This window comes from Carettochelys insculpta, chromosome 1, assembly GCF_033958435.1.
Source record: "Carettochelys insculpta isolate YL-2023 chromosome 1, ASM3395843v1, whole genome shotgun sequence".
Taxonomy (NCBI): Eukaryota; Metazoa; Chordata; order Testudines; family Carettochelyidae; genus Carettochelys; species Carettochelys insculpta.
The window spans coordinates 249,940,564-249,964,529 of record NC_134137.1 but is presented as its reverse complement, the minus strand read 5'-3'; the positions used below and the strand labels follow the sequence as shown (position 1 = coordinate 249,964,529).

The window sequence follows — 23,966 nt, the reverse complement described above, 5'->3', positions numbered from 1 at the left end:
GACCATTGGTTATAACTATTGTGCTAAATCCAGATTGTAACACACCTCCTTTTTATTTTAAGCAAAGCTGAAGAATTTAAAAGAGGTGTCATGAGGAAAAAAAAATACTACAATTGTGAAGTATTAAATTATTAGGCACAATGCCTACTGCACAAAACAAAAAAGATGAAAAATAGCACTTTCAAATCTTTCACTGGTAAGTTATATTTTTTATAAACTTATTTTTCTTGCACATATACATTGTCCATATTATACTAAAAATTTCATCTTCCTATTTATAATGTTTTCAGGTATCCCTGATTCCAATTCACAGTTCCTCTTCTCGTTAACACGGTGATTCTATTTCATTTATGTGCCTCTCTGGGCACCTAAAAAAAGTCCAAAGAATTTGTTAAATATACTACCAAGATACAAAATGAGAGTCAAGCTGGGCACAGGGAATTATGGGAGCTGAACATGATGCCAAGCACACACCAAAGAGCAACCTTAAGATTTGATTTCCAGGTTAGTGGGAAAAAAAAAAATCTTAAATCTTGTTGGGTTTTAAAGGAATGGAGAGGTCCCAAATGCCTGCCAGAAGAAAAACAAAATAAGCGATGCACTACTAACATCTTAGTTTTGTTCGAAATATAACAGCTTAATTCCAAAACTCAAATAAATTTGTGAGAACAAAAAGGCCTGCTCCAATTTTGTGTTTTACATTCTTTGTATTACTTAAAAGGACCCAGAAGTGACGTCATGTTTCATAGATGACGGCGGTAGAGACCACAGTGGTGGGGAGGATAATTACGCTGTGCGGCCTCACTTATGAAATTTCATGCCACCCACAAGGGGGGTGCACCTCCCACTTGGAGCAACCCTGTCCTAGAATACCAATCAATCTTGCATCCAAACCACAGATCTAGTGGGATGGTGCATTTTCCCATCATTTCAGCAACAGTCAGATAAGCGAACAAGGTCATTATTTTATTACGGTGCCTTGCCTTTACCATTAATCCATTAAGTACCACCCCATATTCACTTGGAGTCATTCGTGGTTTGTTATGTTATGACTAAATAAAAGAAGAAAGCGTGTTTCTTCTCTAAAGCAGCTTTTTTCTAGTAATACCAAATGTTTTGGTTTTCCTTATTTTTTGCGTATCTTACAAGTTAAATCCAAGTGTGTGTAGAGTCAAAATCTGGTTTATATGAAATTAAGGTTTCATAAAACCTGAGATCAAAAGAAATGTTATTATATTTACATTTATTTTAAAATTGTTGTTATATTGCATAAAGATTTGAACTTACCCACTGGGTTAAGAACCAAAGCATTAGGACACAGCAGATACCCGGAAAGTAACAATCACCATAAACTAAAACGAAGCTACTTGCATAGTTCAACTAAGTGCTTTTTTTCCTTTATTCATATGGCTAGGAAAAAAAGCCCATGTTTAACTGAGTGAAAAGGGTAAAACAGCAGCTTAAATGGTGAAAAATCTGATTTTTACAATTTCCTGTGTATAACCTATGACACCCGCTTTTCAATCTGATGGCATCCAAAAATAATTGTAAAGGAGAACCCATTATATGAGACAATCTCTACAAAAACAACAAGAAGTCTTGTGTCACCTTATAGACTAACAGATATTTTGGAGCACAAGATTTGTAGGCAAAGACCTCCTTCAAATCTTGTGCTCCAAAATATCTGTTAGTCTATAAGGTGCCATAAGACTTCTTGTTGTTCTCGAAGTTACAGACTAGCACAGCTTCCACTCTGATACCTGTCTACCAAAAACAATATTTTTAGAAGCACTTACCAACTTTTTGAAAGGAAAGATATCATACATTATTCTACAGTATTCCATAGATGATTCCACAGAACAGGTCCACAATGATTTTGATATGGGTGCCAGAGGTATAATTCCTTGGGTCCGATTCTTCACTAACATATCAAACTCAACATGTTGTCTACATGATTCTGCCATATACGGGCAGTGATCCACAACAAAAACAGTTTTATGGGACTCAGAGAAAATTTTCATTTTCCTCCTGAAATGAATAAATCATAAAATTAGACAAAAATTAAAAAGCAACAAGAGAAAACCACTATATGAACTATGAGCCTTTGAAGATATTTAGTATTATTTTATTTAAATTTGTACTACAAGTATTAATTTTATTAGAGAACTACTCTTGGTAAGATTTTAGTTACTGATGCACAAATATTTACACCATAAATACCCTATCTGCCCTGATTGTTTGCATTTCTTATGGTTGATATTTAAAAAGAAAATACTTATGAACCAAAACTTAATAATACACAATTCCTGCCCAGGAAGAAACTAATATCCCCAGACAGGGGAAAAAAACCCTGTTGTGAATGTGATAGAAAAAGCAAATAATAAAGAGGTACTGTATTATGTTTGTTTTTTGAACAGTTCTTATTCACAGAAGAATTAAAAATGAAATTAGTAAACAGTTTCTTTGCTGGTATATTTAAAAATATAACTCAAAATATTATATCTGAAAATAACGAGTTATAGAATAAACAATTTTTCAGCAGCTGAACTAGTAAATTTCAACAATCTGAAGAAGAGCTTTGTGTAAGCTCAAAAACTTGTCTCTTTCACCAACGGAAGCTAGTTCAGTAACAGATATCTTACTCACCTTCAAAACAAAAAAGCAGTCAAGTAGCACTTTAAAGACTAACAAAATAATTTATTAGGTGAGCTTTCCTGGGACAGACCCACTTCTTCAGACGAACAGTTGGCCTGAAGAAGTGGGTCTGTCCCAGGAAAGCTCACCTAATAAATTATTTTGTTAGTCTTTAAAGAGCTACTTGACTGCTTTTTTGTTTTGACAATATATAGACTATCATGGCTTTCTCTCTGTTACTTACCAACCTTGTCTCTCAAAAGCAGTTAATGATATTTGAAGATACAGTCCTGAGTACCCATTGCAAAGCAAATTCAGTCAGCCAAATCTGGCTTGCCCAATACAAGACTTTCACACTAGAAATTATGCAAACTTGTGATAGTTATATCATCTTTAAAAACACTCATCTGTATGGTTTGTTGTGTTTTGTTTTCTTAACCACTTACCTTGGGTGGTGTACTTAAGACTAGGTTTTTTAAGAGCAAAGAAACCTCTCTTTTCCAGTTGTTAGTTTACACATCTGACAGCATTCTTCAGTGTCAGTTTCTCATCTATCTCTGCAGAGAAACATTTTGTTTGTATGGAAGTATTTTAAATGACAGGAAAATGTGCTCCCAGTTAAAACTGGCATGGAAACTTGGGGACACAAATCTACTACGTGAAACTATTTTAAACTAACTATTTGGAGTTAGAGATTAAGTTAACAGCATCCTTTCAAAATTGCATTAGTTTCCCATGTTGAGCAAGGAAACATTTAAACAAAGCATTGCTAGCAGAACTCTATTGTAGTCTCCCTATCCACAGCATCGGGGCTGTAGGACTGTTTCTGAACACAGCTAAGACACCATTTATAACCAGGTTAAATGTGGTTACAAATAGCATTACACCGCTGCTTCTGAACAAATTTCAAACATTAAAGGGAACATAACTGCTGAAAGTTGCTGTCTGGAAAGAAAACAAAAAAATTCAATAGCCAAAACAGACTATGACCTATTTAAGACTACCAAAGTTTTTGTATATGCCCTTATATGCAGATATATTTTTTAAAAACCTATTATGAACCATTCCAAATGAACTAAAAGTACTCTTGACTGATTACAACAAGACAGGAGAAGATCCTCACTGGAACACAATTAAGAGCTGGTCCTGTGGCTGGGGAGCTGGCAGCCCAGAGCAGAGCTGTGGGAAAGAGAGCTCAGCCGGGGCCTGCAGCCAAGCTATTTCCATGGCTAGGGAGCTGGCAGTCTGGAGCCCAGCTCCAGCTGGAACCACAGTAGGTCTGAGAGAAGGGGCCCAGGGAGTCCAGCCAGGGCCCGTGGTGGAGACTGTGCAACTGAGTTTGAGACTATGGGGGGAGCCTATCCAAGATGCTTGTGGTCACAAGGGAGAGGTGAAAGGGCAGCAGCAGGGGAGCCAAAATGACTATCTCTGGTCCTGCAAAATTCCTCCTTCAGGACCACTAAGGTCACCAGGGTGATAACCTTTAATATTAAAAACACTCAGATGTTCATGTAAAAATTTTAGAATGACAGATAAACTTCTGGTGACACGCTTTCAAGCTTACATCGGGCACTTCTTGCCAGAACTGAAGTCTGAAGATTCTCTTATTCACCAAAAGAAATTGGTCCCCTAATAGCTATTACCTCAGTCAGCTTGTCTCTCACATTCCGGGACCAACACAGCTACACTACTGCAAACACAATTAAAAGCAGGCTTTTCGGCCTAGGATGAACAGGGTCAGACTGTGCTCAACCTGTCTACCTTTCAGCTGAAGGATAACTTAAAGAAATGCAATACTGACATTGACATTTGGGAGATACTCGCCCAGGACTGCTCAAAATGGAGAAAAGTCCTCCCCATTGGTTCCCTGCATTTTGAATTTGCCCACCGACAAAACCAGGCAGACAAGAGGCACAGGAGAAAGGAGAGAATGGCAGTTAGTCATGGGCAACAGCCTCCTGCCCTACCTGCAAACATCTGTGATTGCTGTAATTGAACTTGTAGTTCAGAGATAGGCCTGATCAGCCACCTGAAGATCCCCAATCCCCACGGAAGGTGATCACACTGTGCAACGAGTGATCGCCATGAGTCACCTCTTCCAGCCTCTAAAAGCTTAGCACACTGACAAGATTTCCGGATGAGCTCGGCAACAGGCGCTGCGAGCCTGACGTTAGTAACAAGCACAGACAGGCTTCGACCAAGGAAAGAACCCAGGAGTCCCGGCTTCACAGACACGCACCGGGAAGAGGGGAGGGAAGCTGCCTTCTTACTTTTGCCTGATCCTCTGCCGGAAAAGCTCCGCCCGAGGCCGTCTCCGCCCAGGTAGGGAACGCGCAGGCGCAGTGGGCTTCACACCGGGAGGAGCGGAGGACGCGGCACCCTGGCGCCCGCCATTTCCCACCTGCCGCCAGCGCCCCCCAGCCCGGCCCCGGCGCCCGCGGGGAGCAGCCACACTCCGCGCTGCCTTCACCCCACAACCTTCGACAGCCTGAGGCTATCGCGCAAACAGTCGTCCGGGCCTGGCCCTACCGAGTCCCACCGCGAGTCATTCACCCCTGCGCCCCCGGACCCCCATCTCAGCTCCCCAACTGTTCTACCGTCATCACAGTGATATCGCGAGACTTGGAAACTCACCGTCCGCAGAACGTCTCGCGAGACTTCCCAACAAGGGAGAGAAACTGACACTCTCGTGATATTTGGCTAAAGAGAAACGTTATCACAAACCTCGGAGACGAGCAGGGGGAAGGAGTTGCAAGTCGCGCGATGTTTGAAAGAGTCACGGGAGGGAGAAAAGGCTGGCGCACCGGGAAGTCTCGCGATACGAGGTCTTTAGCCTGTTTTGTCCCTGGCTTCTCGGCGGGTAAAGGGGAAGGGTCTCGTTCCCCTTCGCGGGGTTTCTCCTCGGCCTGGGGCCTCCCCCCACCGCGCTTGCCGTTATTTGAAGCGGCGGCGGCCGCTTCCTTCGCCCGCTCCCGACTCCTGGGCGCAGCTGGAGCCACCGGATGTGAGTGAGTCGGGGGGCTCCGTGGAAGTGGACGGAAGCCTGGGACGTGCGTGCGCGACGCGCCCGCTGAACGCTAGCCGGTCAGGCCCTCCACGAGCGGTCCCCGAGAACGCATACGTGCCGCTCTCCGTGCTGTCTGCGCCTCGCAGCCCGCCACCCTGCTACGGCACCGGCGCAGCGTTATCGGTGGACGCGCCCGTGGCAGCGGGAGCCAACCATCTCGCTGTCGCCGAGCACCCTTTTCTTCCGTTCTTCACCTAGCTAAGCAGCCCGAGACCCAGGCTTTCCTACCCGCACGGGTCCCAACCACGGGTCTTCCCCCAGCGGCATCGCTGAAACACTTCGCTGCCAGATGCGGGGGTGATTTGTTAGACAAACTTATGGAGGGGTGAATGTTGGTGGCTCTGTTTTCCATGAGAGGCTGCAGGCAGTTTTCTCCCCTCTTCTCTTAAATGTGTTGAGTGCTAGAAAAGTAGTCATCAAAAGGGAGAGTAATTATGAGGCCTATAGGGGGGCAGAAAGGTTTGTAGCGGAGATGGAGAAAGGCAGAAAGATGCGGGAGGGTTGTATGTTGGGAGATAGGTTAATGTGAATTTCAGGCAGCGGAGTTTAACGACATTCAAATTAATTTGTTAACACAGGATGTGGTAGGAAGTGAGCATGTGTTGCTCTGCTGTTAGAGCAGCTGTCAGAGCTTCTGATCTTGGTCCCTGCTAAACCTGACATAGTTTCTGAAGTCAATGAAAGAGCCTGGTTTCAAATATCCATTTGCCATTTAGATGTAACCCTGGATGACGGGGGTGACTCGCAGTTATAGAATCTGAGCTTGTAAACGTTAAGTTTATAGTCCTAGTGGTTGCAAAGAAAAGTTTCCAGTTGTATAGATTAATTGTGAGATGTGTTCCCAAGTCTGTAAGACTATTCACATCTCTGTTCAAGTTAAAATTGTGTTTCTAAAACACAACACAGACCGCCGAGTATAAAGGCTCATGAGTTCTGTGATGTAGGGATATTTTTTTCCTCATGATTGTAGTGCGTCCTGCCTAGTGGGTTCCTGGCTTATGATTAGTCAGTCCCCTAACACCCAGGGAAAAACATGCCATGGCTGATGAAATCTGGTCTCTTGTGTGCATAGGCTTTCAGATACAGGTAAGTAATCTCTCAAGGAAAGATGCTGCTCTAACATAGGAACTGGATGTATCTTCTCCACTACTTGGGCTTCTACTGTTTTTTCGTTGGACATATCTTGCTGTATTTCTCCCTAATTTGCCCCTAAATATTAGTTGTGCATAAGAGACCCTCCAGAATTATGTTTATGAAGAAATGTGGCTTCATTTCACAGGCTATCTTGAGTTTAGTCAGAACCTTGCTGGTTCTGCTACTTAGTGTTTCTCTCCCCCCCACGACAGCATAGGATGGGCAGAATTTTATAGGAAAATAATCTGAAGCACCAATACTAAAAATTAAGTATTCTCTAATACACAGTAAACTTTCATATCCAGCAGCCCAAGGACTGGAGGTTGCTGGATATTCAGATATTGTGGATAGTAGAGAGGTATACCTAGCAACGCATAACAGTAAAGAAAAACAAGATTAGATATTAAGAAACAAAATGTATGCAGAATACTGTATTTACCAACAATAGTAGTATAGCTAAATGCCAGTTATTTGAGAGTCCCGGATGATAGAGTGCCAGATATGAAAGAGTTTACTGTAGAATTAGGGAAGAAAATCTACTGTAAAGTCTGAGGCTCCATTCATAGTGGGCTGAAAAATAAAGAACCATTTTTAAACCTTCTAAATATGCTTCAAGCTAACCTGGCTTCTCTCATGGTTTTGCTAGTTTATGCAGAAGGGACTACGCTTCTGTACGTTGTTGGCATGTGTTCTAGCCTAGAAAGAACAAGAACATAGATTGGAAGGTTCGGAGAAAGCCATATGAGCCAACTCTCCCATAATGTTCATTTAAAAAAAAAAACAAACCCTAAACTCTTTCAGATAAGACTAAACAAATCTGATTGTATAGGACAACACACAACGTTCTAAAGAATTTGGCTAGGTACCTGAAAAAAATAAGCAACCCATAAGATTAGCTGTTACAGATGCACTTGATAAACAGGAACAACAAGAAGTCCTGTGGCACCTTACAGACTAACAGATATTTTGGAGGGTAAGCTTTCATGGGCAAAGATCGGCTTTGTCAGATACATGAGGGGGGGCTCCAGGGGAGGGTTTAATACGAAAAGCCCATGTATTTCATAAGACCATATATTTAAACCCTCCTCTGGAGCTCCCCACTCATGCATCTGATGAAGCGAGTCTTTGCCTTCAAAAGCTTACACTCTAAAATATCTGTTAGTCTATAAGGTGCCACACGACTTCTTGTTTTTGAAGAGGCAGACTAACTCAGCTACCCCTGTGATATTTGATAAACAGGAAAGGCTTAATTCTACAAAGGAAAAAAGCCATTTTCACATATACAGACAGCCTGTATTTATCTGTTTATTAAGTAAAGCCCCCCCACCACCACTAAACTAGATTTTATTTCTATTTGCTACCAATGGAATCCCTGAGTAGGCAACTGGCTCCTTTTACATACATACAAAAATAAACAAACTTGTGTATTACGTGTACTCAGGGCAGAGAGGCATCTCTGGTAAAAGTAATCAAAATTACAACTTTTGTGTGATTTTAAATAGATATCAGAGTCTTTGCAGAATATTTTTAAAATGCAGGAACATTGTTGAGGAATCCTAAAATTTTAGGAGATGATGCCTACTCTTTTTTTTTTTTTTTCCCCTCCTTGTATTTTCTTCCCAATTGTATTAAGGGAGGAGTAGGGATGATTTGGGTACACATGTAAATTTTTGATTCCTTGACTCATCCTCCCATTTCACCAGCACACCCTGAACTAGTCTGTCAGAAAAATCAGTAGAGAGATAGGAGCTTCGTTAGGATCTGCTTAAAATCTTAGTGTTTTTTTTTTCCCCCCTAGAGGGTTTCAAAAGAGTTAAGCACTCAACTTTTACTGAGTTTTTCAGAGAAGTTTGCCACCTCAGTGACCTTATGTGTGTTTGAAAATCTCTCCATAAACATGCTTGGAAGCTTATTTTTAATGGCTTATAATTTTCCCTGAGGCAAATAAAAAGCCATTTCTTCATTAAGGATTATTACCAAACTAAACTTCAAATTCTTGCTTCCTTTATACAGAAGCTCTGCTCAAAAGCTTGAGTGTTTTTTGTTTTATGTGTGGGGTTTTCCCTCATGGTCTAAACTCAAAAATGACTTAACAGACTGTATCAAAATTTCTAAATAAGAAACAAAACATACTGAGGATGCCCTCTGAACTAGGGTTGTTAATGGTTGACTAGTAAATCTCATCCTACACTGATGAGGCTTACCAGTTATGGCTAACCCATCTGGGCTAGAGTTGCCCCCCTACTTGCTGCGGGCAGGGGGTTGCTCCAGCCCTGTGGGGCTGTCATGGGCAGGGATGTTCCAGCCCAGCCAGAACAGTCCCCATCTTCAGCATCTGGGTGGAGCAGCCCCCCTGCCTGTGGACTGGGACTGCTCTGACTGGGCTGGACTTTCCCACACCGGCAGGAAAACTGGAAGCAGGGAAGCTCCAGCCCTTGGTTCCCAGACTGCCAGGGGCAGCTGGAGCAGCCTCCCCAGCTCTGTGTACCCCCTTCCCCCCCCCCGCATTGGTTAGTTGGTTAAACCTGCTCGTTAACCAGTTAAACTGGATTTTACATCCCTACTTTGAACATAGCAATCTTAATAATAGAATGCTAGGAGATTTACTCTTAAATTAGATTACTGAAGCTAAGGGGGAAAGTGATAATCCTTCAACTTTTTCTTATTTTTGTATGGTTGTTAGTAGGTGTCTTGAACTTCAGTTAATGTGACTGTTCTTGTAATAGCAAAAATTTTCATTTAGCTCTCGGGTGTGGTGCAGGGTCTTGAATTTGTGGCTTAGAGATGGGTGAACAAAATAGGAGGGCTTCGGATTCTTGAAGAGAGGCATAGTGTCTCTGTTCCTCGAGAAAAATAGTTCCTGCAATATGAGGTTGTTTGTTTGGAGATGAGAGAAAATGTGTCTGACTGCTTATGAGTTAATGAAAATACATTTGATGTGGTTGAGGATAGTGATGTAGCGGAATGATAAACAGACCTTGTCTTGACAATAATTAATTTTCTTTCATTAAAGAAATGAGTTGTACAATTGAGAAAGCCCTAGCTGATGCTAAAGCACTAGTCGAGCGACTAAGAGAACATGACAATGCAGCAGAAGCTCTTATTGAACAAACTACAGCTCTCAATAAGCGGGTGGAAGCGATGAAGCAGGTTTGTTTTCCTATTTTCTTACTTCAGAAGACTCCTTTGAAAACATCTGAAATGTCACTGTTTCAGCTCATACAATATAGTGCAGTGTATGTTTCCTTTCTGCTGTCAGTCCAACTAATAGGTATTATTATATTCTGTTTGGCTAAGTGTGGATGGGCCTATGGCAATAAAGCTCCTGTAGTATCCACCCTGGGGAGACGCATCGTGTAATGCTTACTGAGATAGTAAAGGTAAACAAATTAATAAATGTCTTAGCTTTAGTTAAGGTTGTAAAGTGAGTCTTGCATCTTGAGGATTATAATGGTCAGCAAAACCTTCAGACATAAGAATATTGTTACAAATTAGCTCTTGTTAATGGTCTTAAAATAATTGCTGATGCATAATATGCACTGTATCAAAAGGACTATTGAATATTGGTTAGAGTCCAACTTTGGGAGTAATAAACCTGCTTCATTTAGACAAGTATTTCTTTTAAATCTATTGAATTCTACAACTAGTATCAGGAAGAAATTCAGGAGCTCAATGAGGTAGCAAGACATCGTCCTCGATCTACTTTAGTAATGGGTATCCAGCAGGAAAACAGGCAGATCAGAGAACTGCAACAGGAAAATAAAGGTGAGGCTTAATATTTTGTTCTTAAAGATCGGATCCATCCCCACTAAAATCAGTGGGAGTTCTGCCATTACTTCAATGGACAGGATTAACTCCTTAGAATTTTTACTTCTGATCTTTAAATTCTTCTAGTTGAATCAAATATCTACACAACCAGTGCATGTGGAGATTTTGTTACATCTCTATTACAATGGCATGCAAAAATTTACTTTTTTTCGAGATTTTTAAATTGTTTTGCTAGCACATTTGTATGGGTCTTATTTATCCTGTGACTTGACTAAAATGTATATCATTCACTGCTACTATAAAGAGTATATCTCTTTGTATATATGTTACTGTTGACAAGAAAGTAACTTATAATGTAGAGGGGATGCTTCTACTTTAATTGATCTAATGAAAATCTTAATGGTTTTGGGGTACTCCTAAACAATGGGGCACTTTAGATTCGTATTCATTATTTTACCTCACAACAGAGAGAGTTTTATATACCTTGGTGTAGGGTGCCAAGAAATTCAAAGATCAGCACTGCTTAATGAGTACAATTCTATTCCCTTTGAGGCTTCGGTGCAGAAAAGCTTAGCTTTTTGGAAGTGAACTATTGGTGCTAGGTACTGAAGAAAATACTGAATCTCAGCAAAACAAAATTTTATTCATATCTAAATTCAGACAAATTCTGCAGAGTTACATCAGAACAATAGCCCTGATGCACAGTTCATCTGGAAGTTAAGCTATGTCTACACTAGCACCCCCCTTCAAACGGGGGATACTAATGAGGTGCTGCAATGAATATGCAGTGCCTCATTAGCATAACGACGGCCACAGCACTTCAAAAGTGCTTCTTTTGATTGCGGGCAGCTCATCTACATGGGGTCCTCTTTGAAATCTCCTTATCCCTATTTGCATTGCAGTGCCTCATTAGCATATCCTGAAGTGTCTCATTAGCATCCCCCTTTGAAAAGGGGAGTGCTAGTGTAGACACAGCCTAGGTGTTAAGATGAGCTCTAGGAGCAAGAGCCTCACCCTCTTCTCTGGCCACTTTACTCTTGATAAGAAGGCTGGAGCAGGAATAAAGCCAGGGAGGATGGCTATTCTTCAAGGCCTGATTCTGGCTATGGGAAAACTGCTCAGCTCAAAGACTATGCAGACTTCATGTGGTGGTGTCTGAGCTTGTGTTTGTTTTGCAAGCATATTTTGAAGCAATTTTTAAACTGTTTTGGTAGAACTACGTACATCTCTTGAAGAACATCAGTCTGCTTTGGAACTAATAATGAGCAAATACAGAGAACAGATGTTTAGGCTGCTCATGGCCAGCAAAAAGGATGATCCAGGCATAATAATGAAGTTAAAAGAGCAACATTCCAAGGTAACAAGTCTTAAAAACCCTAACTTAGTCATGTGTTTAACATAAGAAAATTGAGCAAATGTAATTTTGTTAGTGCATTAGGAATTTGCTAGTTTATAGTATAGGCTACTTAAACATGCACAGGAAGCTTGTTCATGCTAACCAATCAACCTTTACGAGATTTCTGATGTGTAGGCATTCATCAAAGGCCATGTCCTAATTACATTTCTATAGTTCTCTTTTAGACCTTTTGGGGGTGGGGGCGGCAGCTGTGCTAGACTGGACTTTCAGCTGTTGCAGTCTCCTCTAATCTTTTAAATTAGCTCAGTGTTCCAGCATGCACTGGTGAGTTAAATGGCTTCTGTGACTAGTGCTGGGTCAATAAGGTAAGCCTTGTCTTATTCAATATTCAACTACTTTTCTGAAGGTGTTTAAACTAGTTCTGCAAAAATTCCTGGGAAAACCTTCTGAATATTGAATAACCAGGCTTGTGTCTCTTCTCTTCTCCCACCCCTTCAGGCAGGCTTCCTGTTTCAGCACTAATCAGAGATGCTATGGAGTAACCAGTGCATTGTAGGATGTCTGAGTGGAACTGGAAGTTGTCCATACTGGGTGAGCTGCTTGATGATGATCTTAGAAAACTAGCAGAGTAAAGGGTTGCTAAAAGCCAATGTCTTTCTAACCTGCTGTCAGTGGGTTATATGTATATGTGTGAGGGTATTGAGCTCCTAGTGAGGCTGACCTATATTATTTTGGTTCTTCACCTTTTTAATAGGTTCTGTCAGAAGGTGATCATGTTCATTTCTTTTTAAAGTAATTAATATATGTTTAAACTTACCTTTTGTAACAGGGTGCAGTAAATTCTTAATGGGAAGTACTGCATCTTACAGTGCAAACTGTTGCATTGGAAGAACTATTGAAATAGATTTTATATACATGTAATAGAATAACAAGCATTGTTTGTTACCAGAAGTAACATCACATAAACTGACCAAAAAAAGAGATTAATCTCTACTTGGAACATCCCTTCCATCCAGAGGGGAGGGAGTGTGGGATGCAGCCTCAGGGACAAGTTTTAGGTGCAGGCAGGGTTTTGGGGTTCCATATCCAGGGGAGGCAACATATGGAGCAACCTACGTAAGGCTTAGCCATCACTGTAACCACTTGCAGGGAGCTGCCCAAGTCAATCACTCCTCTGGTCTGGAACCCTGAAACCTCTCCTGCACTAAGCACACAGACTCTTTCCCAGAACCCATGCCTCCTGCATTCCATACCCTTTGTGGCCATTCCTCTGCCTAGGAGGAGCAAGGGCATTTCATGTCTTCCAGGGACCCACATAGCCAGGTTGAGCAAATGTAATTTGATATTCATGCACTAGGGATTTGCTAGTTTTATAGTATAGGCTACTTAAACATGCACAGGAAGCTTGTTCATGCTAACCAATCAACTTTACTAGATATTTCTGATGTGTGTTCAGGCATTCAAAGGCCATTTCATAACTACATTTCTATAGTTCTCTTGTAGACCTTTTTGGGGTTGGGGGGAAGCAGCTGTGCTAGATTTCAAATCTTACTTAGTTTTACTTTACGTTTTTGAAAATTGTAAGCAATGGAAGAGTAGTCCAATTTGAACAATCCTGCCAGCTCTGCAACAACTGGACTTTGAAGCGTTTAAACTGCCAGGCCACGTCTATACTGGCCGCTCCCTTTCAAAAGGGACATGTTAATGAAGGAGTTTGGAAAATGCTAATGAGGCATTGGCATGAATATGCAGCACCTCACTAGTACAGTGGCAGCCCTGTGCAATTGGAAAGTGCTGCTTTTGGAACACACCGCCCATGTAAGGCAGGCTTTTTGAAAGGACCCTCCTGACATCAAAAGCCCCTTCTTCCTGTTTGGTTTTAGGAAGCAGAGGCTTTGAAAGTCAGGGGGTCCTTTGGAAAGGCCCCATCTACACAGGTGGCATGTGTTCGAAAAATGGCACTTTCCAATTGCTCATGGCTGCCATTATGCTAATGAGGTTCTGCATATTCATGTCAGCACCTCATTAGCATCTTCTGAACTCCCTCATCAACATGCTCCTTTCAAAAGGGAGGGGCCAATGTGAACATGTCCCCAGTGGATACAGCTTTCCTGTTGAAAAGGGACTAGATTTTGAAAAAAACAACTTTTACTGTATCTCCATCTGATTTTTATCCCAAAAGTGTGTTTTGGGGAAAATATTCTCTTCACAGAGCATTTTCTGAGCCCTTTTGAAGTTTTTTGCCCAATTCAATCGCATTTACCATGGCTGTTGGAGAGACATTTTAATGTGTCAGGATGTGCAGCATTTCACCATTTGCATTTTGCGCTAGTCTATGCAGCCAGATGGTGAATAGTCTTGAAGTGCAGGCTAAAAGCTTTTTTTCTTTAAACGGGTATCCAGATTATATTCCAAATTGGGTGTCAAAGGAATTAATCTTGCTTCACCATTGAAAGCTTATTCTAGCAAGTGGCAATGGTTGTCATTTTGTCTACTGAAATTTTCTACTGTTTTGTGCAATTTTTTTCAGATGTAAATTTGAAAATACTAGGTACCATACATACCAGAGCAATGTTTGAGTGGTATTAAGTCGTGAAAAATGGTCTATAGTGTAGATATAGTCTCTGAATTTAAACTTATCTTGCGGTTTCCCACTACGAACAGTTTAAGATTAAACTTATTTATTTTTTGCAGGCACTTGATCCCTTGCTATGGACTAGTGCCGCTTGGTAACTGAAAACAATGGAGAGAGTGCTACTCAAACACTATTTACTGCCCACAATTTAAACATTTTTTTGTAATAGTGTTCATATGGATGTAAACTTTAATTCTCCTTACGCTAAACTAGAGATTAAAATGAGTCCTTGTAACAGTCCTGAAAGAGGACTTATCCTCAGTGTGTCCATGAAACACCTAAGTATGGGCTGAGGAGGAGGCAGTTGGTAGCTAATCAGAATGTACATTTTAAAGTTGTCTTTTCAAGTCTTATTTAGTTTTACTTTACCTTTTTGAAAATAGTAAGCAATGGAAGAATAGTGTGGTTATGACCAAAAAAGAAGGAAAATTCCTAATGATTTACAGCATATGTCCTAAAGATCAGGCACCTTTAGCATGATTGTGGTCTTTTTCAAGGCTCTCCAATATGTAGCCACAATGGGGCAAGTGGAAGATGGAATTAGTTTTGTAATGTTGTTAAAGATGATACAAAACTTTTGATTTCAACTTGATTTTAATATAAACCCTCCTATGATATCAAAGGAGTCCCTTTTGTTTCTGGGTATTGTTTAACCTTTGTTATTTGGCTTTCAAATACTCTTGAATGATTTTACAGGAGCTATGCTGTTTTACTGTCATCAGATACACTTGGAATAAATCTAAATTAGCAGGTGCAGGATATGGTGGATATGGGTGACATGCTTTCCTCTCGCTCAGTGTAGAGTCAGTTCCCTAACATGTTGTTGGGGAGATGACAATGGGAGACTAACTTTCCAGGTGAGGTGTAAAATAGCAGTCCCGGTCACGTGTGATTGTTAAAGCTTGATTCTCATCACAAAGCATGCAGTGTTAATCTTTGAGGTCAGGCGAATTACAACTTTAGTAATTGCATTCTTCCTCCTTTATATTTTGTAAAATAGCTCCTAAAATATGTTTGGTTAATGGTGTAGAATGCTGCATTCAGGGGCAGATAAAACGTGTAGGGATACCCTGGATATTCATTACTGGTTTCAGGCAGAGAATGGCTAGGTGTACTGTTTGAGGTTTGCAGATCCATAGATGTAACCACTGAACCATGGAAGTAACTGAGGACACCAAAAGAGGTGTTAGAACCTTGAAATGGTATGGGGAGCATGAAGGAAATTATAGAAGAGTGGTCAGCAAGGTAGAAGAACCAGCAAAGTATACTTGTTGAGGAGGGGAGAGTGCATAATTCTAATTTTTTAGTTCTGTCTTATCTGAAAATTACCTGATTAGCATCTGTTACTGCAGGGGGGGGGGGCTATGTAGTGTAAATTCTGGAAATGCTTGCATTTCAGTCTGTCTAGCTATGTGTTCAGTATTGTGCTGTGCTGTGATTACCACATATTTGATCTGTCAGACAGCACAAGCAATTAACTATTGAGTTGGACAAAGTTTAGATACTCTTAATGGCTTCTTATATTGCATAGAGAGTGAAGTGCAGTGTGTGTGTGTGCGCGCGCGCGCACACGTGCGCTTTACTAAGACTTTCATTTTTATCTGAAGATCATGGGTAAGTAACTAAGGAAGAAAGTAGCGATTATTTTTATATATATATATATATATATAAAAAATAAAAATAATGGGGGAAAAGGCAAGGTAACAAACATTAAAAAGTTAACTCTGGAAATAACTAGGTTACTGGATGACTTGTCGTAATAGTATCAGATAATGTTAGCAAATTGTATGGCTTATTTTACTGCTAGATCTAAATTACTGTAGAAATCACAATTCTCATAACTGCATTTTAAGGTCAGTGCCAGTTCACACTCACTTGAGTTAATGCAAGAATGCATCACTAAAGCTTTTAACTTCACTTATGGTTTAGGAGCTACAAGTACATGTGGACCAAATTACAGAAATGGCAGCAGTAATGCGAAGAGCTGTTGAAATTGATGAGCAGCAGGGTTGCAAAGAACAAGAGCGTATTTTTCAGCTTGAAGTAAGTATTAAATGAAAAACTGTGGCACCAATTAGGTTTTCCTTCCCCTCCCAGTGGCAAGCTATACTAAGGCTAGTGCCCTCCCATTTTGAAATAAACTATGGCATGTATTTTTAAAGCAGAGGAACTTTCCAGGTTTGAAATGAGCTCTCTTGCTTATGTTACAAGAGTTTGCTCAAACATAAAGCTAAGTATGTGTATATTTTAATCTACCTCTCTTGTCTCTGTTGCCCTTTAATCACAACAACAAACATACGCAAAGGACAGAGTTGCTGAAATAAGTGTTATCTGAGAATTGGACGTTGTGCTGTCTACATAGGATGCCTGGCTTAATTGAGGGCATGGAGTTCATGCTCTGCTTTGTCAGTGGATTTAGCTTCAAATACAACAGTCTCTTTTTTTTTTTTTCTTTCCTTGCCTCTTATGCTATGTCTACACTAGCCCAGAACTTCGAAATGGCCATGCAAATGGCCGTTTCAAAGTTTACTAATGAAGCACTGAAGTTCAGTGCCTCATTAGCATGCGGGCAGCCGTGGCACTTCGAAATTGATGTGGCTTGCTGCACAGCTTGTCCAGACAGGGCTCCTTTTCGAAAGGGACCCCGCCTACTTTGAAGTCCCCTTTATTCCCATCTGCTCATAGGAATAAGGGGACTTCAAAGTAGGTGGGGTCCTTTCGAAAAGGAGCCCCGTCTGGATGAGCCGCGCGACGGCGAGCCACGTCAATTTTCAAGTGCCATGGCCCCCCGCATACTAATGAGGCGCTGAATATGTGTTTCAGCACTTCATTAGTAAACTTCAAAATGTCCATTTGCATGGCCATTTTGAAGTTTTGGGCTAGTGTAGACATAGCCTTAATTGCACTACTCAACCACTCTGAAAATTCCATGTTGCTATCTTGGTGTGATGAATTGTAAATATGCCTGTTCCGTTTATGAACTGTGAGGTTATGAAGGCTATACTTGTGTTTAGGCTGCAAACTCTATTTTTAACATGCAGCCTTTTGCTTTCTCTGTGGTCTGTCTGCTTCCATGTAGATTTATGAATTCCAAAGGTTTCTGCTAAAATGACAGTAGGGTAGCTGTCTCAAGTACCAGTACTAGTATCTAATTGTTTGTAGATAACAGGTCCACCCAAGCCCCGAAGAACTGAGTTAGCACCTGGGAAGTAATGTTGGCAACAGTTGCCTGTCAGGGGTTTGTGCTCATGGAGGGAAGTTGGCCTGAGTGTTACCTGATAGGGCTAAAGGTTTTAAAAGAACAGAGGTTTAGTTTCTGCAGTTTGAAGGCAAGATTGTTTCCCTTGTGACAGCACTCATAAGGCAGGGGATGGATTATCCTTCATCTGAAGGGTAAACTAGTGACAGAGATGGTGGTTAGCATGTTTTGTTGTTTTTCTATGGTCAGTTTTCTCCTGTGCTTTACAGGATTAAGTATGAAAGATCATAAAGGTGTTTAGACTGTGCAAAGTGTAAACTAGGTGTATATGCATCACAACTGCTGCACTGTAAACTGGAAGCTTCACACTTTTTGGGTGGCCTTCTGGGAAAGGGTTGGGTCACTGCTGAGCTAAGAAGGGCTAGCGTGATGCATACTGGACTCGCACTGAGGAAGAGTACAAGTTAGAAGATGAATGCCCAAGGTTAGGGCAGTAGCTAAGTTCCACTCCGGCTCCAGCAGCATAGTGCACTAAAGGGATCCAGAGCATACACATGTGGGGATCCCTCTCACATCAGTCTTCGGCATTCAGTAGATTCTGTGTGACACTTGTCCAAATACTTTCCCTGGCTCCATTATGTTGTCTCTTTAGATGCCACGTACTCTGCAACACTGCCCAGACTACAGAAAGTCTTATCAATGATGCTTCTTTGTGCCTTTTACAGAATGAGAAGCTATTAAACTTAAGTAAGGATTGTAGGAACCATTCCAACCACTATTTTCAAAATTCATCACCTCTAACCATGAGGTCTGCAAAGCCAGTAGCTTTGATGAAAGCTTAATCTTCCTGACTTAATGCCATTTTAGTCATGGATAGGAGAGGATGCTTTGCATTTTTGGTTTTCAGTCTAATCTTCTGTTCTATGTAAATTTTCCAGTCTTCCAATTACATTAGTACCACCCAAAACAACTATCTCATGACAAAATTATCAAAATTTAATAAGCTGTTGGATTAGCTTGATCTTGTTTTTCTTATGCTGCTGTTTGCATTATACTCTTTTTGGACAATAGGACACGTCAGTTTTACTCTCTCTCCTAACTTTGAGTCCTGCAGTCTGATGTCCTAAAGTTCACCTCCTGAAGCACTGGTTCTCAAACGGCTGTCCATGGACTGTTTTACAGATGGCCCTTGAGGTTCTTCCCCAACCCAGTGGGGAGACTATGCTGATGCTCCAGCCCTGCTGCACCCCCTTCCGTAGTGTGGTGGTTGCAGAAGCTCCAGCTTCCTGCTGAAGGATGTAGGGAGGCGGGGCAGCCCCGTGCTCTGCATCTGGCTTATGGAGTAAGAAGCACAGCTCCATGCACTGCCATTCCCCTTCTCCCTGGCTGGGGGAATACAGCACTGGAAACCACTCATGGGTTTCCCTACAGCTCTCCCATTGGCCAGATTTTGGCCAGTGGGAACAGTGGATGGTAGTACATGAGAGCAGCAAGGAACAGAGTCAGGAAGGCACCCAGGAACAGATTCAGCAAAGCACCCACCCTTAGCCTATTCCCCAGGTCCACCTGCTCCTGTACCCTCTCTCCTGACCACATACCTTACATTTAACCTGTTCCTCCACCCTTCTTCCTGTTCTTGGCCAACTGTTGCACCTTCCCTGCCTTCCACCTTCAGTCCTCGCCTGCACCTTCCCTCCTGCCCATATACCCCCCCACATCCAGTTCACTCCTGTGTCTTTCAGCCATCAGATGTGCCACACTTAGCCAGCTCCTTGCACCCTCCTGCCTGACGAGATCTCCACTCCAGCACCTTGCTTTGTTCCCATCCTTATCCCACTTCCCTGTCAGCCCCCTCATGCACACTGAACTCCTAGTTTTTGGCCTCACCCAAGAGCATGAAGAGAGGACTCTCAAAATCTATTGACCCCAAGAGTTAATGTGGCCTGGGGGAAGCCCTGAAGCTTGGTCTCCTCTCTTCCTGCCCGCCCCCACCCCCCATTGCCTCATGGGGCTAGAGTACCAAGGCAGTGAAGTGTATCAGTTGGGGGTTACATCAGTGAGGGTTGGAGACTTTTTGGTGGGGGGGGGGGGGATTTGTCTCACTTGTGCCCCCCCCCCCCCCACAAAAAAAAAATCCCTGCCGTTAAGACAGCATTTAAACCTTTTTTGGACATAAAATAACTTCATTGTAAATAAGATTAGTAAATCTGTTTTGATTTTGATTAATTTCCTCTCTTACTGGTTATATACTCCCCCTTATGTTATAGTTCCAGTAGTCTAATATGTATAATTTAATACTTAAAGATAAAGGCATTTTGTCATCATGGGTGTCTGGTTGGTTGGTGACCCATGGGAAGGATTGTGTTGAGCCGGGTGGGCCACGGGCCAAAAAATTTGAGAACGACTGTCCTAGAGAAATCATTGAACAGTTTAATCTGTCATTTAAAATCAAAATCTTCCTGGTTGTAGATAAAATCTTTAAAATGACACTGTGTCCTGAGGGTTCAGAAAGCAAATAATTTCCAACTCTTATGCATGTCTCTCTTGGTATCTTTTTCAATGTTTTGGGTAGGCAGTGGTAATTCTGTGCTAGCAAAATGCTTTGCCACAGAGGAATGTTTTAAATGAGTGTTTTTCCATTGGGATTGGGGCGGGGGGAAATCTTAATTTACCGTTTAAACTTAAGCTATCCTTTTTTCTTTTTGAGCACTCTTCTTAATTCTGGAGATACCTGTTCAGCACAACAAAAATAGAACTCCTAAATATTCCCCTGCTTTCAGACCACAAGCTCATAAGACTTTCATCCTCTCCCATCCCAAATGACTAATCTCCTCGTAAAACAGATTTTATTTTCATTTTGTCTAATTTCTCTTTTTTGCATGTTTATAGCAAGAAAACAAAGGCTTGAGGGAAATTCTTCAGATCACCAGAGAATCATTCCTGAATCTCAAGAAAGAAGATGTATCTGAGAGTACATCTTTGTCAGCATTAGTAACAAACAGTGATCTGAGCCTGAGGAAGAGCTGAAGATTCTGTGAAATCAGCATGCTTTCTTGCACATTTAACAGCTTAGGATATCAGGGTTCACTTGTCAAGCATTGATTACTTAATAGAGCACCAGGAAGCCCAGTATTTTTTAAATCAGTCTTCAGTTAATGCATTATACAGTGTATCAAGGTTATTAACACCAGATTAGCTGCTTTCCATAGACCTAAATCTTGTTGGAAGCTACTTAATGCATTTGTGAAATTGGTAATTTTGTATTCATCCATTCAGAACAAATGTCAAGCTGAAACTTGCATAAACTCCTGAACATAAAAAGGACACCTGCGTAAATAACATGACACTTAAAATCAGTCTCCTTGGCTAAGAAGCGTTAAAGTAATGGATAGACCCTATGTACTATCTATGTGGCTGTTTTTTTTTCTTCATTTTAAAAAAAATTAAACATTCAAAACTACTTTTCACAACCGGATTGGTAATACTGATAGTATTGGTAATACAAATCCTGGTTAGTCAGTAGAAACCGACCTCCTGGAGAATCCCTGTTCAAATTGATCTGTCATTTGGTATGACAATTGGGAAATAGCTAATTTTAAAATGACAAGTCTTGTTATTGCTAATGCTGTTAATATTTATCCATTCTCAGCAGTGAACCAACTTCTAAATAACATTAGAAGGTACCTTTTTTGTAGGTGCCATAGTATGTTCTGCTCATATATACAATTCTAATTACTAATTATTCAGTATCTGCAGTAAACTTAAAAATAGATCCTGTAACATCAAAAACAGCATGGGTTGTGAATTGAAATGCTGAGGAAATAATCCTAACCTTTTTGATTAAATTTGACTAATTGCTTCTCTGAATAAGAAAAGAGGAAAACCCTCAGTTGGTATGTATGGCTCCATCTGCATATTTTTTGTCCAGCATGTTTTAAAAAAAAAATATGGTGAGTGTTCACCAAAAAAAACTATTGTACGCAAGCGGTAGCCAAATCTGAATATTGTGGTAGCTCAAACTTTCACATAGTCCAGGAACTTTGACTATTAAACTCTCCTACTCAAGCTTTATTTGGTAACTCAGCCTAGTTACTATAAAGGTAAACCAATGTTCATAGTTTTTCAATTTAAAAAAAAAAATCATTTCAGTCCTTTGTAGATTAAACCCTAGCATGGTATATGTGTCTGACTGGATTATTAGCCTGTGGAAAAACGTGGTTTATAAAGTAAGTGACCTAAACTTGTTACTGGAATTCTACAAATTCACAGTAACTTTCCTCCTCCTTTGAAGCTTTTAGATTTTTAGTATGACAGTCTAACTGAACTTGGTTGAAGATTTGTAAATATGCAAGTGAATACCTGGAATGACTGACCTGCTCACTTGAAAGTGGTAAAAGACATTGTAATGAGAGCTTAAATATCTTTATCACACTCTCCATACTTTGCAATGCAGTTTGGCTTTTACAAAAGGTCATAAAATTATTGAAGAGAGAACTAGTTCTGTTTTGACTGATTACAAAATCAGCAGCCTATCATTTTATTCAGGAAAATAAGAAAACTTGCAGGTCATGGAACACCTCTCTGTGGTGTCAGCATTACAACAATTTTATTTCTATTAAACTGTAAGAAAATGACAGTTTCCAGACTGCCATTACTGACTGGTGTCCAAACACATCTTAAATTGTAGCATGAATACATCTTACTTCTAAAGATGTAATTTCCTATTTTGTATAACAGGAAGCTTTCAGTCTGGCAATTCCTTAAGGTTGCTCTATTATGAAACAATGCTGGATTAGTGCTTATCTTTGTAAATACAAAATGTGATTTTAATTTATCTGTTCTTGGTTTTCACCTCCATGTATTTGTTCTGGGGATGGATGCGGAGAAATATCAATGTTAGGGTTTAAAATATATTTTACCTTGTGTGGAGTGACTACTTCCCCCTCATATCTGCTATTTTTGTAAAGCTTGAAGCCAACTTATGGCCAGGAATGTGTACTGTACAGTAAACTTATTTTATGAATAAAGATGACTGAAAATGTAATGCCTAATGAGTACAGCAACAGTAGCAAAATGTACCATTCAAGAATTAGCTTGCATAGTACAGTAGACCCTTGATTGTACACAAGGGTTACGGTTCTATGTACCCTCATGCATTCCGCCAGGGAAAGCCACCTCAACTTGTTTAACCTGAATTTTGCATGTTGTGTGGCTGGGGAAGCAGCAGAAGCACCTGGAGTTCCTTTTTGATCTGTGAGTTCTGGGGTGGTGGTGAGGAGGAGGAGGGAGGGCAACTCTGGGGTGGGTTGGTGGGGATGGTTTGAACAGGGGCCAGGAGCACCTGTGTCTGCCACTTCCCTGGGGGTGGTGAGCAGAGCCAGGGCAGGGCTAGGCTGGGGTGGGGGGTTGGCGAGAGGGCCTGTGATGGGGGTTGAGTCAGGGCTGGGGGTGGTGGTGGGGAGGAGTAGGATTGAGTTGCGCTTAACTCATTAATGCCCATTAGGTGCAACTCCAAATTGTGCATTTTAGGGTTTACTGTATCATATGAATTGGGAGTCAGCTGCATAATAGTGGAGTCGCATACTGTGACTTTTCTGTATATAGAAGAGATGCTGATTTATTGGCGTCATGGCCTTTACTAAACTTTTCAAGGGTAAGGAAACATGTTTCCTGTGAAGTGACAGCAACTAAAATTTAAAAGTGAATACTTTTCACGTAATCCCTGTAGAATCTCATCAGTTGGGATAAGTAACTACCTAGTCACTTTCATAAATTATCATGGATCTTTAACCGGGTATTACAGCAGTTTGATATGGAACCTTACAAAAATTAATTTTTTTCTTAAATTTTTTAAACATTTTGCTAAAATCTGACAATCTGTCAGGAATTTAAAATACTTTCAGCTGCTGTTTCTATGACTATTGACTTAATGTCAATTTTCTATTATACATTTGTTAGAAAACTGCAGTTCAAAATTTAAGAAATGTAAACTATCTTAATACCAAATATATAGTTGAAGTTGCTGGGTTAAAGATGGGTGATCTGCCAAATAGTAACCTTTTTTTCCCCCCAGGATTAACAACCCTAGAAATAAGTGACAAGACAAACCTGCAAATAAATGAGCTAATTTCAGGGCATGAATTTCCATAATTTTATACATGTATATACTTAA

General features: G+C 40.8%; 2 protein-coding genes across 9 annotated transcripts in view; one reads left to right on the top strand and one right to left on the bottom strand.

The window, feature by feature from the left end:
* Positions 1–5,201, bottom strand: part of INTS13 (integrator complex subunit 13) — a 36,549-nt gene extending 31,348 nt beyond the window's left edge. The window contains exons 1-3 of one of the 4 annotated variants that reach the window (XM_075004327.1): positions 4,905–5,201; positions 3,081–3,191; positions 1,797–2,028 (exon numbers count right to left, since the gene is read on the bottom strand). In XM_075004327.1, the coding sequence (XP_074860428.1) occupies positions 1,797–2,021 (225 nt within the window). In that variant the 5' untranslated portion in view covers positions 2,022–2,028; positions 3,081–3,191; positions 4,905–5,201. Of the gene's footprint in view, positions 1–1,796; positions 2,029–3,080; positions 3,192–4,601; positions 4,823–4,873 lie in introns of those variants that run through there. The other 3 variants (XM_075004335.1, XM_075004317.1, XM_075004346.1) reach the window with 3 other exon arrangements.
* A 136-nt stretch (positions 5,202–5,337) lies between these two features.
* On the top strand, positions 5,338–22,832 carry FGFR1OP2 (FGFR1 oncogene partner 2). Of its 5 annotated transcripts, none has more exons than XM_075004385.1 (6): positions 5,338–5,459; positions 9,849–9,985; positions 10,483–10,600; positions 11,818–11,960; positions 16,525–16,638; positions 20,684–22,832. In XM_075004385.1, exons 2-6 carry the CDS (start codon positions 9,851–9,853, stop codon positions 20,819–20,821), a joined length of 648 nt encoding a protein of 215 aa, XP_074860486.1. In that variant the 5' UTR covers positions 5,338–5,459; positions 9,849–9,850; the 3' UTR covers positions 20,822–22,832. The 5 variants fall into 5 exon arrangements, with proteins under 5 accessions (XP_074860486.1, XP_074860469.1, XP_074860478.1 ...); XM_075004368.1 differs by lacking the exon at positions 5,338–5,459 and adding an exon at positions 5,468–5,638; XM_075004377.1 differs by lacking the exon at positions 5,338–5,459 and adding an exon at positions 5,468–5,642.
* The last annotated feature ends 1,134 nt before the right edge of the window (positions 22,833–23,966 follow it).

Excerpts from the sequence above, each read along its gene's own strand:
- FGFR1OP2 (XM_075004385.1), top strand. The coding sequence starts at position 9,851 with ATGAGTTGTACAATTGAGAAAGCCCTAGCTGATGCTAAAGCACTAGTC. Across the intron at positions 9,986-10,482 it reads GGGTGGAAGCGATGAAGCAG|TATCAGGAAGAAATTCAGGA; the intron begins GTTTGTTTTCCT and ends TTCTACAACTAG. Across the intron at positions 11,961-16,524 it reads TAAAAGAGCAACATTCCAAG|GAGCTACAAGTACATGTGGA; the intron begins GTAACAAGTCTT and ends CTTATGGTTTAG.